At 21.6% G+C, this 17,299-nt stretch overlaps 7 protein-coding genes across 7 annotated transcripts; 3 read left to right on the top strand and 4 right to left on the bottom strand.

The window, feature by feature from the left end:
- Positions 1-56: 56 nt before the first annotated feature.
- Positions 57-1,810, bottom strand: SRAE_1000113800 (Asator; the record flags this gene model as incomplete). Its single annotated transcript, XM_024648057.1, has 4 exons — positions 57-347; positions 392-821; positions 857-1,184; positions 1,258-1,810. 4 exons carry the CDS (start codon positions 1,808-1,810, stop codon positions 57-59), a joined length of 1,602 nt encoding a protein of 533 aa, XP_024502073.1.
- Positions 1,811-2,054: 244 nt separating this feature from the next.
- On the bottom strand, positions 2,055-3,008 carry SRAE_1000113900 (Hypothetical protein; the record flags this gene model as incomplete). Its single annotated transcript, XM_024648058.1, has 2 exons — positions 2,055-2,860; positions 2,900-3,008. 2 exons carry the CDS (start codon positions 3,006-3,008, stop codon positions 2,055-2,057), a joined length of 915 nt encoding a protein of 304 aa, XP_024502074.1.
- A 513-nt stretch (positions 3,009-3,521) lies between these two features.
- On the bottom strand, positions 3,522-5,195 carry SRAE_1000114000 (Tyrosine-protein kinase Fps85D; the record flags this gene model as incomplete). The annotated part of the gene is made up of 1 exon (XM_024648059.1): positions 3,522-5,195. The coding sequence occupies one exon, from the start codon at positions 5,193-5,195 to the stop codon at positions 3,522-3,524; it is 1,674 nt and encodes a 557-aa protein (XP_024502075.1).
- Positions 5,196-8,372: 3,177 nt separating this feature from the next.
- Positions 8,373-9,051, top strand: SRAE_1000114100 (Hypothetical protein; the record flags this gene model as incomplete). Its single annotated transcript, XM_024648060.1, has 2 exons — positions 8,373-8,630; positions 8,683-9,051. The coding sequence occupies 2 exons, from the start codon at positions 8,373-8,375 to the stop codon at positions 9,049-9,051; spliced, it is 627 nt and encodes a 208-aa protein (XP_024502076.1).
- A 316-nt stretch (positions 9,052-9,367) lies between these two features.
- Positions 9,368-12,544, top strand: SRAE_1000114200 (Atrial natriuretic peptide receptor 1; the record flags this gene model as incomplete). The annotated part of the gene is made up of 1 exon (XM_024648061.1): positions 9,368-12,544. The coding sequence occupies one exon, from the start codon at positions 9,368-9,370 to the stop codon at positions 12,542-12,544; it is 3,177 nt and encodes a 1,058-aa protein (XP_024502077.1).
- Positions 12,545-12,663: 119 nt separating this feature from the next.
- SRAE_1000114300 (PAN-1 domain and Apple-like domain-containing protein) lies at positions 12,664-14,127 on the bottom strand (the record flags this gene model as incomplete). Its single annotated transcript, XM_024648062.1, has 1 exon — positions 12,664-14,127. One exon carries the CDS (start codon positions 14,125-14,127, stop codon positions 12,664-12,666), a length of 1,464 nt encoding a protein of 487 aa, XP_024502078.1.
- Positions 14,128-15,574: 1,447 nt separating this feature from the next.
- SRAE_1000114400 (Cytochrome P450 18a1) lies at positions 15,575-17,047 on the top strand (the record flags this gene model as incomplete). Its single annotated transcript, XM_024648064.1, has 1 exon — positions 15,575-17,047. One exon carries the CDS (start codon positions 15,575-15,577, stop codon positions 17,045-17,047), a length of 1,473 nt encoding a protein of 490 aa, XP_024502079.1.
- Between the last annotated feature and the right edge of the window lie 252 nt (positions 17,048-17,299).

The raw sequence follows: 17,299 nt of genomic DNA on the forward strand, positions 1-17,299 counted from the left end.
GATATAGTAATTAATTTTATTATGAAAGTATAACATCTTATATTTTAATTATTTTTTTAAAAACGCGTTTTTGAAGTTGCGAATTTTTCATATATATAAAATTCATTTAAATTATTTAACATCTTATAAATTGAATTATTTTTATTGGATATTTTAGATTCCATAGATACTTTACTTTTTTGTGCATCCTTCGAAATATGGCTAACTAAAGGAGTTTTATTTTTGCTTTCAAGCTCATTTCTTACTATATCTATTTCTTTAAGAAATTCCTTTGGAAGTTTTACTACTCCTTCAATTTCCCAATCATATAAATCTGACATATAACCTCCTTTTGAAAGAAGCATATTCTATAAATATTAAATAATCTATTAAATAAAAAATAAAAATTTACTTTTAATACATTGAAAATTATTCCATATTTTGGTCTACTGTAATAGTTAAGAGTATCTAAGTAATCCGATATTATTTCTATTTGTGGAAAATTTGGAAATAATTCTTTAGTTGAAATATTTTCTTTGGCTTGAAGAATTCTTAGTTTGTTTCTACCAAATTTTGACCATGGAAGTGGTTGAATAAATTCACTTAAAACATATAATAAAGACCAAAGATCATCATTTCTACCTTGCTCCATATTTTTTTGAGCATTTATGCTACAATATCTTGATGTACCTCGAAATAAAACATTATTTCTTTTTTCTCTTATGACAGTTACTTGATTGTTAATGATAGTATATCCTCTTGATAATCCAAAATCAAGTAGATGTATTATTTTTATTGTTGTTACCACTCCACCAATGGCCATGTTTTGTGGTTTAACATCTCTAAAAATATAAATTCAAAAAAAAAATTATTATACCTATGAATAAAACCAGCTTCATGAACTTCTTTTAATGCATATAAAATTTGTATACCAATTCTAGCAATTGTTGAATAAGAGAAACTATCACATGCTTTACGTAAGTCATAAAGATTATGTCCAAGAAGTGTTAATACAATCCATGAAAATGATTCTTTCTTACCATAACTTACTAATTGAACAATATTATTTTTACCATCTAAATGTTTAAGTACTTTTACTTCAAATTTTAATACACACCCCTTATCATCTATATTTTTTTCTGCTTTTAAAGCAACATAATTTTTTTTTATATTATCAAAACATTTGTAAACAGCACCACAACCACCTAAAAAAATTTTTATATATTTATTATTTTAATTCAAAAATGTTTTTGATATATAGCAAAAAAAAAGTTATACCTGAACCAATTTTTTCTTTTATAACAAATCTACCATTAATAAGTGTTTCCTTATCTAATTCAAATGGTCCTTTTACTGCAGCTTTAGGTTTATTTGCATCTAATTTTTTTTTAACTTTTATTTTTTCTACACCATTTATTGTACTATTTCTATCTTTTTTTATTTTATCTTCACTAACATGAATATCAATATTTTTTGTATTTATAAAATTTGTTTGATTATCTTTATTATTTTGACTACATAATTTATTTTCTTTATCATTTATTGATATACAATTTTTTTTATCATTTTTTTGAATTAGATTATGTTCACAGCTTTTTTTGTCATTTGGTGATATGGTAATTGTATTAGATGGAATTAGTGGTGATTTGGCATTCACTGTTGGTTGTTTGTATGATTGTATACTTCTTGTCTCTGATATTAGTTCAAATGTTGTTTTTTTAAGTTTAAAATTATCATTATCTTGTTCTATAAATGATCTTTGTGTAGCATTTACTGGAAAGCCATTTTTGGTTTTTTCTACATATGAAACTACATTATCTTTGTCAACCATCATAAAAATTTTCTTTTTAAAACAATTTTATCTTATAAAAAAATTTTTTTATTAACAAATTTGAGTTTAATTAAAATTTAAATGATATTAATAAATAATATTAAAAAATATATAAAATAATATTTTTTATATCAAATGATAATATTATTTTTATTAAAACATTAGAATAAATTAAATCAATTTAAATATAAACTTTATTTATTGAATTTTATTATAAGTTTCTAGTAATAATAATTAATAATATTTATGTGTTAGTTTTAGGCTGTCCTTTTTGCCTTGTTAATCTTTCAACGACATTTCTAATTCTATCGTTTGATATTTTATATGTATTTTTTATTTCTGTTACAACATTTGCTGTTGATTTAATAAAATTTGTTGATCTTATTTTACTACCTAAGAATGATGGTTTTAAATCTGGTCCTATAGATGCTGATCTTTTCATTTGAAATCTTTTATGTCTTGATAGATCAGATTCATTATTTAAGAATGGTTTTGTAGCTTTAATTGGATTCATCTTTACTGCTTTATTATGATTATCTAATTGAATAAAGGATGGATATCTATTTACTGATCTATCAAATGAATATGATCTTCTTAGTGATGGATTTAAAATTCTTCCATTTATATTTGTTGTAGTATTAACATTTTGATTATTTATAGGAAATGTATTTTTACAAAAATTGTTAGTAATAGATGTTGTCATGTCAATTAATTTTTGTTGCCTTACATTTAATGCTGATGGTATTTTGTATAACGAACTTGGTAATACAACTTTTTTTGAAGATGTATTAGAGTATTCAGAAGATGAACATTTTATTGTATTCGTTTGTTTTTTAATCAATGAAGGAAGTATCTTACTTGATGTATTAAGATTATCCTTTAATTCAGAAATTACTTTTGATGTGTTTTCACTAGCAATGGGTGGTGGTATAATTTTATTGTTTTTATTTTGAGAATTTTTTTCACCAAGAATCTCATCATAAGATGAAGGAAATTCATTAAAAATAATCAAATTTTCATTATTTTCTTCAGCCATTTCTTTTCTTAATTCTAAAATATATTATATAAACTATTCTCTAGAAAACATACTTTTAAAAAATTTTTCTCCATCGAAATTTGGAGGTGAAGGTTCATCGAATTCTCTGAATGTACAAACTGATTTAATAATCCAATACTCTTCTTCATTTAGCATAACCATAAATTAATAAATGTATATATTTTTGGATAAATAATTTTAATTATATATAAAAATTATTATTAAAAAATTTAAATACAACTATATAAAAAAATAAAATTTTGCAGAATATTAACATGCAAAAATGTATTTTGCTTTGATAATATAAGATAATTTACGTTTGAAGATTATATTTTTTTTCTAAGCTACATTAAAGTAAAATTTAAAAAAAAAATTACCTTTTTTTGGATATTTACTAACATAATTTTCTTTACTTTTTTTTTGTATTAATCTTTTCTAAATATTACATTAAGCCATTCTACTTTTTTGATTCATTTTGAAAGAAAAAAATTTTTTTTTCACATTATATTTTTTTCATGATATTTATGTTAGAAAAAAAATTTTTTATAATGTTTAATAAATTTATTGTCTCTAAGCTTATTTACAGGTTACGAATGAATAATATGATTAATAAGTACTTTTAATGACTAAATATTGATGTTATTTTTTTCAATTTAGAAAAATTTATTAATTTGCTTATTTTTTTAGCATTTTATTATAAATAGTTTTCATTATATTGGTAACTTCTGAGATTGGTGGACGTTTATCTGGACTAAGTTGCAGACATTTATTTTCAATAAGATCAACAATTTCTGGTGGAACTGTAGGTAGTGATTTTGGTTTGAGACCACGGCGAACTCCTGAAATTACATCAACCATAGTTAATGATTCAAATGGTTCTTTACAATTATGAAATAATTCCCATAGAAGAATTCCAAAACTATATACATCTGTTTTATATGAAAAAATAGAATGTTTTAATGTTTCTGCTGATAACCAACGTAAAGGTAATAATGAATCTTTACTATCAAGTTTAAATTCTTTTTCACCTTCTTTTAATATAATAGCTTGTCCAAAATCAGCAAGTTTTACAACTTTATTTGGAAAAAGAAGACAATTTCTTGTTGCAATATCACGATGTATTCCATATTTCGAATGAACATGAGATATACCTAGCGAAGCATCAATAGCAAACTTAAGGAGATCTTTATCACTAATATTTTTCCTTCTTCTGATATATTTTCTTAAACATCCAAATACTGATAATTCCATGGCAAATAATATAGGTTCTGAGGTAAAACAAGCACCATGAAATTTGACAATATTTTCATGTTCAAACACTCTCATAGATTTTACCTCTAATATAGCTTCTGTTACTATTTCAATATATTTATCAACATTTTTTGTTTTTGGAATTTTTACAGCAACAAGTGTATTTGATTGACTGTTATTTATTTTTATATTAGCCTTCCAAATATCACCAAATGTACCTTGGCCTATTTTTTTAATTAATGTTAAATTACTTTTATTAATTTCCCATGATTGTTGTGGTATTGGATTTTGAAGGATAACTTTAAATTCATTATGTATTGGAATTTTATTTGTCATTAATCTATTAACTAATTCTGATATTGAATTACTTTTATGTTCAAAAAGTATTATTTGATTTTCTTTATTTTCAAGAACAAAATGAATTCTCCTATTATTCCATTTACATGATAACATTATTTTTTTTTCTTTAGAATTTGTTATATCAATACGAACTAAAAAACTTCCTGATGTTGAAAGGAGATCTTTGATGTCATCTTTTGTCATTATTCCATGAAACCATTCCTCTTTTTCAAGTTGTTGTAACATTTCTACAGATAAGTTTGGTGATGATATTAAAGGAATATTACCTAGTGTTTCATTTTGATTACCTTCTTTTTCTTTCAATCGATTTACAGAAGATTTTTGTGACTTTGTTTTTTGAAAATTTGCAGAAAATTCAACTTTAATATTCTCATCTGATTTAGAATTTTTTTTTAAAATTATATTTGGCTTAGTCATTGTTGATATAGTCTGATGTTTTATATCAGTTACTCCAATTATTGTTGTTTTTAATTTTGCATTATCATTTTCAATTTCAATGTTGTCATTTTTGTCAGGAGGTATATCTTCTGCTTGTGTTGCAGCAGGATCAATTGATTTATTTCCTACTTTTTTTTGTCTTTTTAAATTAAAACATACACTTTCTTTTTTTTCATATTGGGTTCTATCTAATCTAGATGCATTTTTTTTCTTTGGGCCTTTTTTGTTATCAGTTTTAATTGGTGTATTTACTACCTCCACGTCCATTCTCACACTATTTTTACCACTATATTTACTCATATTTTTAAAGTTACAGTTGTAAAAATAGAAAAATGAATATTAAATTAATTTGTTATTTTTTATTTTTATAAATTCTTAATTTGAATATCTTTTCTTTTATAATTAAATTTTTTTTTTATATAATAATGTATATTAAAAAATATAGTAAAGTAATATTTTTTCTTAAAATTAATCAATCAGAAAAATTTTTAAATTAATTAACGTACCATTCATAAATTTTAATTGAAAATTAATTTAAAATATATAACAACTTTGAAAATATTTTGATTAAAAAGTTTTCAATACTTTTGTATTTTTTAAGTGAATGTTGCTTAATAATTTTTGAAAAAAAAATAAAACATTCTACATTGTAAAGTAGAATCTTTTCTATAAATATCATTTTGTTTATTTTTGAGGTAGAATTTTTTTTTTTTCTAAAGTTATTGTACTTGACAAATTAATTACATTTCAAGAATGTCCTTTGAAAATTAATATAAACTTTTATTTATTAATCATATGGGCATTAAAAAATATTAATAAATCAAATATAATATTTGTCAATGTTAATGACATTTTAACATAAAAGAAAATTTACCCATTCTATTTATCATAATTTATTTTATATTTTTAAAAATTTTGACATCTTTGCTGATAAATGATAAAGCAATATTAGAAACTAGATTATAGTATGATTTAATTAATATTATTTTAAATGTTTCAATTTATAATTTGATCAATTTTTTTCTTGAAGTTTATTTTGATTCCTACTTTTAAGTATTTGTAAAAATTACTCTTTTTAACTTTCTAATATTTGGATTAAACTTGAAATACTTTATTTCTCAACTATAAGCAAGATTTAAAAAAAATTTCTGGAAGAAGTGCCCAAAAATATTCAGAAAAGTGATACTGATTTGTATAAGCATGGAATGAACAACTTTGAACCTTTTGACAAAATATTTTTTATTTAATGATAATACTATTGAAACAGAATAGCAATTTTTAGTTTTAGTTATCTGTAACACTGAACTTTAAATAATTAAATATCTCTTAAAAATGATGAGAAGAATTTTTAAAACTAATTTAATTTAACTTTGATAATATAAGAAGTGAAAAAATACACTTATTAATTTATTTTTACAAAATATACCAAATAAAATTATATACTTTTAAATTTTAAACTATAAAAATGAATTTTTTTTATCCAACTTTTAGTAAAATATATTTTTAATATTTATATGTTAAAATAAACCATCTCGTTTATTGAAGTAAAATATTTTTTATAAAACTACCATTTTAATTTAAATAGTTTATCTTAATTTATAAGACAAGTTCAATGAAACAAGAAAAAAATTTAATAAAGAAAAATTCAAATAATATTGACTGTTGTGTTTTACGTTTTTAAAAATATTTTTTTTTGTTTAAAATTATAAATTATGATGTAGAAAATATTTGTTCAAAAATTAATTATTGATGTTTAATGTGATGGAAAAATTAAATTTCTAGAATTGTATAATCAAAAATTTTATAGTTTAAAATGAAACTTATTTTAAGCATCTTCTTCTTTTTGATGTAATATGATTCTATTAATACTTCTACTGATTAAAAATTGTAGATTTATTTATTGTAATTTTAATTGTTACAGTATCTATTTTTTTAAGTTTTTTTTTTAAAACAAATGTTAATTTTAAACTTAAAACTTTATTATTGGTAAAATAAATCAGTTGCTTTGGTAAATCAAAAATATGTTTATTTTAAATAGTTTAATTTTAAAAGAATAACATCATCTAAACTTTTTATGATACCATTTTTAATGCATTTTTTTTATCTTAAAAACACAAGCAGTTAATAACATCTAATGTACTAACAAGTATTAATAAAAGTCTAAAAAAAATAATAATATACCATTTTTATTTAAGTTATAAATAAAAAAACAAATTTTATTACTGTAATATAGTTTGTATTAAATAAGTATAAATAATTAATTCTTATATTTCAGTAATATCTAAAAATAACTAAGAATTTTAATTAGAAATTAAAATAATATTATAAAATTTTGATATATCAGATATACTTTACTACATCTAAATAATAATAAACTAATGACATCTAAATATGGTTCAAAAAAATTATTTACTAAAGTAACATTTTTAAATTTATATTAACTTTTTATATTAATAATATATGTATTCTAGATATTGGTATTTGAAAAAGTTAATTTTTATTTTATTAGATATTATATCACAAAACTTTGAAACACTAAAGAAGCAATAAATTTTTCTATTTCTAGAATATCTCAAAAGTATACATTTTTAATAGATAAATTTTATCAATTAAAAATCCAAATTCCTAGAATGTTTTAAAATTTTTTAATATAAAATTGCAATATATATTTATATATATGACATTATTTATAATTACAATCTATCAGTAATATTTAAAAACTTTATAAGAAGTATAAAAATTTTAAAAATTTTTTATATTATAATAAATAATAGGCATATTTCTTAAAAACTTTATAGTAGCATCTGTCATTTATAAAATAAACCAGATATTCTTCATATATCCTTATGGATACTTTATTAATTCTTTATCCTATTAACAACAAATTTTTATTTTATATAAAGACAATGAAAAAATTCTTTTATTTACAATAAGTAAGTAAAAGTTCTTTTCTCTTTTCATTGGTATTTATAATCAATCATGTCAAGGTTATATTTATATATTAAATTTTTGTCTTTAAATTCTATTTTAATGTATCATAAATATATTATTTATTCATTTTTCATAATAAATATTATTTTTACATAAATTATAAATAATCTTCTAATAAATTAAAAAGTTAAAACAATATAAAAAAAAATTATTTGTTTATATTTACTATAAAAAATAGTTATAGTTTTTTAATTCCTTTTTTATATATTTTTATAAATAATATCAATGATATATTAATTATATACTAGTTTTATTAATTAAAATTATTTTTAAAATATATATATATATATAAATTATTAGTTCTATTTAAAAAAAAAGCATCATTTTTAATTTTTACAAATAGTAAATATATATTAATAAAAAATCTAATTGTTAATTTAAATCCAATAAACAAAAATTATTATTTTATTTATTTATATAAAATTTTCTTTTTTATTTTTTTCTAAAAATTTTTTAATATAATTATTTAAAATTTTGTTTTTAGAAATGCTTTCAGCTTCAGAATCGGCTTTTATTTTTTTTATCTCATTGTGTATTGTTATTTCATTAATTTTATTATTAGCTGGTATTCATTGTTTCTTACAATGTAGAAGTTATAGAAATGATAATGAAAATAGTGATTCTAACTTATTTGATATTATAGACCTTGATAAATTAATTGGAAGATATGAATTTATTGAAAAAGAAAGATTGAAAAGACAATCTGATAATGGAAATATTTATAAACAAGAAATAATGCCTTTTGTATGTTTTATTATTTTAAAAATAATATTTATATATATATAAAACTTTTTAGGAGTGTTTAAAGGATAAGATGTTTGATGGTGAATTGTATAATAATATTATGATTATGAAAAAATTATCAACATCAACTGAAGAGAGTACACTTCCAATTTACTCAAGTATTGATGAAGAAAATGAAAAAATAAATAAAGGTACTTCAAAAGAGATATCGGAAGATGATATTAAAACTACAAATAATGTATTAGAATATCAAAGGACATGGAAAGGATTAGATGATGATTTAAAAATGATACCATTTCCTATGTTTATTGATGTTGAATGCCAGACAACTGAAACATTGGATAAAGTAACAGCAAAAGAGGTTCTTAAACAATTATTAGGTTTTGATAAAACAACAAAATCTTTAGAGACATTAGTTTAACTAAAAAATAAGGTTTCTTATTTTTTAAACTGTTAAAAATTGAAACCATACTATATGAAATGGTTTTATAAAATGTTGTTTGAAACCTAATAATATAATATTTGATCTCATCTTTTTTTCATCAACAGTATAACAAATTTTATAATGTTTTTATTTTAAAATTGTTATATTACTTATTAAATAACAAAATAATAATGGCTTCTTATTTAAAACTAATTTTAATATTTAATATTTATATATAAAAGTTGATTAAAATAATACTTTAATTATATAAACTATTTTTTTATTATCATAAACTAGAAATATAATATATATAATGTTGAAAATAATAATTTTATTATTATTTACCTATACTTTATCTATTTTAACATATGAAATACCTAAAAAATTTAGTCTTGGTTTTTTAATACCACATACAGATGATCCTATTCTTGAAGCTAATGTTGATTTCTATAGAGTTGCTGGTGCTATACCTATAGCTATTAATAAAAGTAAAGAAGATAAAGTTATTCCTCAAGATACAATTGTTGATGTAGTATGGTATTATGATAATTGTGATGAAGCATTGGCATCTGGATATACAGCTAAATTAATGTTTGATGATAAAGTTGATGTTATTATTGGTCCAGCATGTTCAGATGCTGCAGCACAATCTGGTTCTTTAACAACATATTATAATTTTCCTCAAGTTATATTTGGACAAGTTATATCATCTGATTTATCACAAGTTGATAAATATTCTACACAAATTTTAGTCTCTGCTGATACAGGTAATTTTGCAAGTGCTGTTTCAGCTTTATTACTAAATTTTGGATGGAGACAATTTGCCTTTTTTTATTCTTATACAACTGCAAATCCATTATCTGGTTGTGCTTATATTCAATCTGATATGGATTTAGCTGTTTATGCATTACCTGAATTATCAATGATATATAAAAGAGGTATATCATTATATAATGATGATGAACTTGCTACAGCTATACTAAGAATGAATGTAACAGCAAGAATAATTGTATCATGTTTTGATGATATTGATACACAAATAAGATTTTTAAATTTAGTTAATCAATTAATAGTTAATATGAATGAGTATGTATTTATTTTTATTCAAACATGGAAAAAAGGTTTTGGTAATCCACTATTATGGGATGTTCCAGAAAATAAAACTGTTGCTAATAATGTTAAACAAGCTTGTAAACATGTTATAATATTTGATCTTCAACCATATAATGATTCTTTAACATCTTTTTTAGATGATGTTAAAATTGCCATACAACAGGAACCATTTAATTGTAAAAATTGTACTAATTTAACTATGTCAGAGTTTGCAGCATCTTTAGCTGATGGTATACAGGCATACTTTAGAGGTATAGTAAAATCAATTGAATCTGGTACACCAAATGCTACAAATGATGGAAATAAATTTTTACAAAATGCAGAAACAACATTTCAAGGTTTTACTGGAAAAGTATCATTAAATCAAAATGGTAGTAGAGATCCAACATTTTATGTATATACATTAGGTGATAATTATAATGTTAATTTAATTGCTATGATATCAATAACTTATAATCAAACATCATATACATCTGTTATTAGTGATGATAAAAAAATATTTCAAAATTGGGGTGGTGTAAGACCATTAGCAATACCAAAATGTAATTTTGATGGTAGTGATTGTCAACCAAGTTTTTTTAGTCAAAATTTATCATGGATAATTGTTTTAATTGTAATTGGTATATTAATTATTTTATCAGTAATATTTACAATTATATATGTTTTTTATCAAAGAAAATTAGAAAGAGAGAGACAAAATTTATTGTGGCAAATAAAATTTATAGAATTAACAAAACCTGGAGAAAAAGATAATTTAACAAAAAGTACAAGAAGTTTTCAATCTGGTGTTAGTAGTACATCAACAAAAATAACTATTGATTCAAAAGTTGATACAGATTCTCATGGTTTTTATATATGGAATAATGAAAATGTTGTTGGAAGAAAAAGTAATATAAGAATAAAACTTGGTGATAAAGAATGTAAAGAAATGAGATTTTTAAGATCATTAGATCATGATAATTTATGTAAACTTCTTGGTATGTCAATTGATAGTATAAGTTTTATTGTTATTTGGAGATATTGTTCCAGAGGAAGTTTATATGATGTCATTGAACAACAAAATACTCAAATGGATGATTTCTTTTGTTATTGTTTAATAAAAGATATTGTTAGTGCATTAGATTTTATTCATGATAATTCAATGTTAGCTTATCATGGACATTTAACATCAAAAGTTTGCCTAATTGATGAAAGATGGCAAATTAAGATATCTGGATATGGACCAAAGTTTTTACAACTTCATGAAACAAAAAGTCAACATACAAATTTATGGATGGCTCCAGAAATTTTAAGAGATCCTAGTTTAAATGGTACACCAACAGCTGATATTTATTCATTTGCTATTATAATGAGTGAAGTTATCAATCAAAAAACAGCATGGAATTTAGATGAAATAGAAGAAAATGAAGATGATATAATATATAAAGTAAAAAGGGGGGGTTTAAATTTATTTAGACCTAAACTAGTTCCTGATGATAGACTTCAAGTTAATTCATCAATACTTCATTTAATAAGAGATTGTTGGAGTGAAAATCCTAGTGAAAGACCAAAAACAAGTACTATAAAAAGTTTACTTAAATCTATACATTCAAGTAAAGGTGAAAATTTAATGGATCATATGTTTGGAATTATGGAACAGTATGCATCTAATCTAGAACAAGAAGTTGAAGAAAGAATGAAAGAATTAATTGAAGAAAAAAAGAAAGCTGATATATTATTATATAGAATGCTTCCAAAAACTGTTGCTGATAAATTAAAGTTAGGACAAACTGTTCAACCAGAATCATTTGAATCAGTAACAATTTTTTTTTCTGATGTTGTTTCATTTACTACACTTTGTTCTAAATCTACACCACTTCAAGTTGTTACATTATTAAATGAGCTATATACAACATTTGATGCTATTATTGATGAAAATGGTGTATTTAAAGTTGAAACAATTGGTGATGGTTATCTTTGTGTTAGTGGTTTACCAGTAAGAAATGGTAATGAACATGCTAAACATATAGCTGATATGAGTTTTGGATTTTTAAGAAGTTTAAAAACATTTAGAGTTCCTCATATTAAAGATGGTAGAATTAATATTAGAATTGGAATTCATACTGGACCAGTTGTAGCTGGTGTTGTTGGTTTAACAATGCCAAGATATTGTTTATTTGGTGATTCTGTAAATATAGCTAGTAGAATGGAAAGTAATAGTAAACCAGGAAGAATACAAATATCAATTGAAACAAATAGATATTTAACAGAAATAATTGGTGGCTATCATACTGAACCAAGAGGTGAAGTTATAGTTAAAGGACAAGGTGTAATGCAAACATATTGGTTATTAACAGGTGAAGAAACACCTGAAGATTTAGAAGAAATGAAAAAATAATTATTATTAAATATATTTTAAAAATCTATCATATACAAAATAATAAAACATACATTATATATAAATTAATAATAATAATAAAAATATTAATAAAAAAAATTAAACATAATTTTATTTGATCAAGTAGGTTTGCCTTTCTCATCATCATACATATCAATAAATTTATTAAATTCTTTTTCATTTTTTATACATGGAACAGTTTCACTTTTAACAATACACGTTGTACATTGTAAACGTGTCCTTGTTTTTGTCATACTACTATCACAATCTGACCATACACCCCATTCAGCTTCATCATATATTGTATCATCTGCTGTATATTTATAATCATCATTTGATAAAGCAATTTTTTGATTTTCTTTTAACATACATGTTGGTAATTCTATATAATCAACTTTTTGTTTTAATTCTTGTCTAAAAAATTGATATTTTGTATATCTATTTTCTTTATTTAAAATACAATTAAATTTATCAAATTCATAAAAATACATTATTGATGAACATTTAAATCCATATTTAGGAAGAGATGTTATACAAAATTTTATACATATATTTTGACTTGATGCATCAATTATTTCTGTAGCATGTCCTAATAAAACATGTTGAGGTAATTTAATTAAACCTTCATCACAACCAATTGAAATATCAGATTGTGGGAGGCAAATTTTTTCAAAATATATACTTTGTCTGTTTGGATTATAATCAAATGATCCTGATGGTATTAATAAATCATCATATATATAACATATAGAACGAAGTTTATCATATGTAGCACTACGACATTGCCTTGAGAAACGCCTTCCCTCAATTTCAGAATTTATTCTACATGAATATAAACATTTTTCAGTATCAGGTAAATGTAAACTTATCATTGGTTGTTGATTAATTATTTCAATACCATCAGTTATTAATATTTTAGCTTTACTACTATCAGGACAATCTAACATTATAGGAAGAACTTTAACTTGATTATCCACATTATTATCATTTGATATAAAATTTACTTTTGAAAAAGTTTTAAAAGAATTTTGAATATCATTATTAATAAGTGATGGAGTATCTGTTTTAAAAGGATTTGGTGGTGTATCATTATCTTCTTCTTCTTCATTATTATTATTAAATGCCTCCTGAACAAAACCAACACCCATAGCTTTTTTTGTCTTAACATTTGTAGTATCATTTTTAGTTGTTTTAAAAACTTCTAATTGTGTATTAACTTCACTTGTAAATTCAATTTGCATTTTATAACATTCTTGATCAAAAACAATAAAACTATATCCAATAGATGGAAGCATTGTTATTTCACATACACCATTATCTTGAGATGATTTTTGTAATTCAAATGATCCAACAGAATTAGAATTAACCTGCCTTCTAAAACGAAAAGGTGTTTCTTTTAAATTTTTAATACCAAGTTTTCCTGTAGTTTGATCAAAAGGTGATGGTGTATTAAAAACTTGACAAGATTTTTTATATAAATCATATTGAAGTGTCAAACAACTGGGTGTTTTATTTATACATAATGTATGGCATTCCTCCAATGATACATTAACTTTATATTCAATAGGTACAGCACATGTCATTTTGATATTAGGATATGATCGGAAACATGCTGAGGTTGGTAAACTTTCTAAAATAAATTGTCAAAAAAAAAAGATATTTATTTTAATAATAATATAATATAGGAAAAAAAAATTAAAAAAAAAACCATACCATTTGTATCTTTGAAGATTAGTATAAAAATAAATAACAAAAATAGTTTAATAATCATATCAAAAATATGTAAAAGATAAAAATTATAAAAATTTGTGATCAAAAACTTATGAATTTAAAAATATATGATTGAATAAATAGAATTACTGAAAGAGTATCTCATTTCATATTATTATTATAATTTAATGAATAGTGTTTAACAAAATTTTACCAGGTCAGGAAGAGATTTAAAGGAAGATTTAAGGCTAATACCTTCACATGGGATGAGGTAGATATGATGAGTCGTTTGTTTCTATATTAATAAATATGAAGTCAATTATTGTATACTTTAATATATTAATATATATATTAAGCCAACAGGAAATGGAGTGAAAAAAAAATTTTTTAATATATAATTTGTTACCATTAAGAGTGGGATTTTATTAAAAATGTATGAAAAGAAATTATTCCATAGAAATTTATGTATATTTTTTATGAATTAAATAAGTTATTTATAGTTAACTATATATATATATATATTTAAAAATTATAATCTATTTATAATAATAATATTATAAATAGTTTTGAAAAATATTTCTTTTATTCTTTTTTTTCAATGTCTTGTTATAAAAATATTCTTTATTTTTATTAAGGATTCATAAAAACTAGAATCTTTATTTCTTGCAAATTTGAACAATTAATAATTTTTCATAAGTGAACATTTTTTTTCTAATAAATACTTAACATTCATAATTAAATGTTGAGAATTTCATTTGTCTTTTTTAATTATTATAATTGATTTAATATTTAAAAAAAAAATTTAAAAATTATTTGTTAAATAATTAAAATACAATAATTTTAACAATGATAAATGAAAAAAAAATACTATTACTTTGATAAAAAAAAAATTTTCTGTTATCAATCAAAAATAAGTTTTTATTATTAAAAGAAAAGTTGTATTGTTATCGATAAAAAAAAAATGAATTTAGATATCAAATGACATATAATGAAAAATAAAAACTTTTTAATAATAGTTAAATCAATTTATCAATTAAGGTCACTTAAAATTGCATCTTTTTTTGATAAAATATAATATTCAAACATTTTTATCTATAAAATAGTCTACAATTATCATTTGTAAACATTTTAAAGCACAACTAATTTCTAAATATCACAGAATTTTACAAAATATTACACTTTATTTGGTTAAAATCACAAAAACGTTAGAAAAAATAATGCGCAATTAATTTTAAAGATGATTAAAAATCAAAAGTATAGTTTAAAAGAAAATATAAAAGAGATGAAAATAATGATAAGTATCATTTAAAAAATTAAACTATGATTGGAGTATTAATTATAACTTTACTTATACTATATTTAATAAATTTTTATAAAAAAGTAAAATCACTACCACCAGGACCGTTACCATTACCTTTTATTGGAAATTTATATTTAATTGATTTAAAACAATTACATTTATGGATTTATGAACAAAAAAAAATTTATGGTAATGTTTTTACAATTTGGATCCCACATCCTCAGGTTGTTTTTGCTGATTATGATTCAATAGATGAAAGTCTTCAAAAAAATGCTGATCATTTTATTGGAAGAAATGTTAATGGTTTTCCTGAAAAGACTTTTCATGAAAATGTCAATGCTGGTGTTATCATGTCTGAAGGAGAGGAATGGAAAGATCAAAGAAGATTATCAATACAAATATTAAGAAATTTTGGAATGAGTAAAACAATAATGCAAGATAAGATTCACCTTGTTATTCAAGATTCTTGGGATTATTTAGAAAGTTTAAAAAATAAAAATGATGTTAAAATTGATAAAGTAATTCAATTGGCAGTTGGTAATATAATCAATTCAATTTTATTTGGTTATATGCATACACATAATAATAGTGATTCATTTTTTAAATTTGTTTCTGCATTAGAATTAAGTATTAAGACAAATTCTAAATGGGAAATGAAACTTTTATCATTAATACCTTCAATTGATAAAATTCCAATTATAAAAGATATTTTATATAAACGTTTAGTAAAAGTACAAAGACAATTAAGAGAATTATCAAATATTGAATTAGAAAAATGTTTGAAGACATATAATTCAGAGGAGGAACCTACTAATTTTATACATGCTGTTATGAAAGAGATGAAAGAAAATGATTCAAAGTATAGTTATCTAAAATCTTATCATCTTCAAGCATTAGTATTAGATTTTTGGATTGCTGGATTAGAAACATCAGCCACAACCTTAAAATGGTTTATTCTTCTTATAATGAAACATCAAGATATTCAAGAAAAATTACATGAAGAAATAGATAGAGTAATTGGAAAAGAAAATTTAGTACAATTATCTGATAAAGTAAATATGCCATACATGAATGCTTTTATTTCAGAAGGTCAACGTTACATAAATATGGTACCATTTGTTCCTTCACATAAATGTACAAAAGATACAATAATTAATGGTTATCTTATACCTAAAGATACATTAACACAACCATTTTTCTGGGGTGCAAATAGAGATGAAAAATATTTTAATGATCCATTTACTTTTAATCCAAAAAGATTTTTAGATGATGATGAAAAAACATATAAAATAGAGCATGATCATATGAGTTTTGGAAAAGGAAAAAGAATATGTGCTGGTAAAAGTTTAGCAGATGCTGAAATATTTTTATTCTTTACATCATTCCTTCAAAAATATAAATTTTCTCATCCAAATGGACCAGTAGATTTAAGTTGTGATTTTAGTGATGTACTATTACCAAGAAAATATACATGCAAAATTGAAAATAGATAAAAAACATAATTTTTATATCAATTTATCATACTTTTTTTATTGAAAGTTTTAATATCTATATAAGTACAATTTTACTAGTTAATTTTAATGTATTATAACATCAATAAAATATTTTTAAAAAATGTAATAAATAATTATTTTATCATTTCATCAAAGTACATTTTATAAATTTTTAAGTATTATCCATTTTTAAATTCTTTAAAAATTATAATTTATTATTATAATATCAATTTGCAAATTGATACTTTTGTT

This window comes from Strongyloides ratti, assembly GCF_001040885.1.
Source record: "Strongyloides ratti genome assembly S_ratti_ED321, chromosome : 1".
Taxonomy (NCBI): domain Eukaryota; kingdom Metazoa; phylum Nematoda; class Chromadorea; order Rhabditida; family Strongyloididae; genus Strongyloides; species Strongyloides ratti.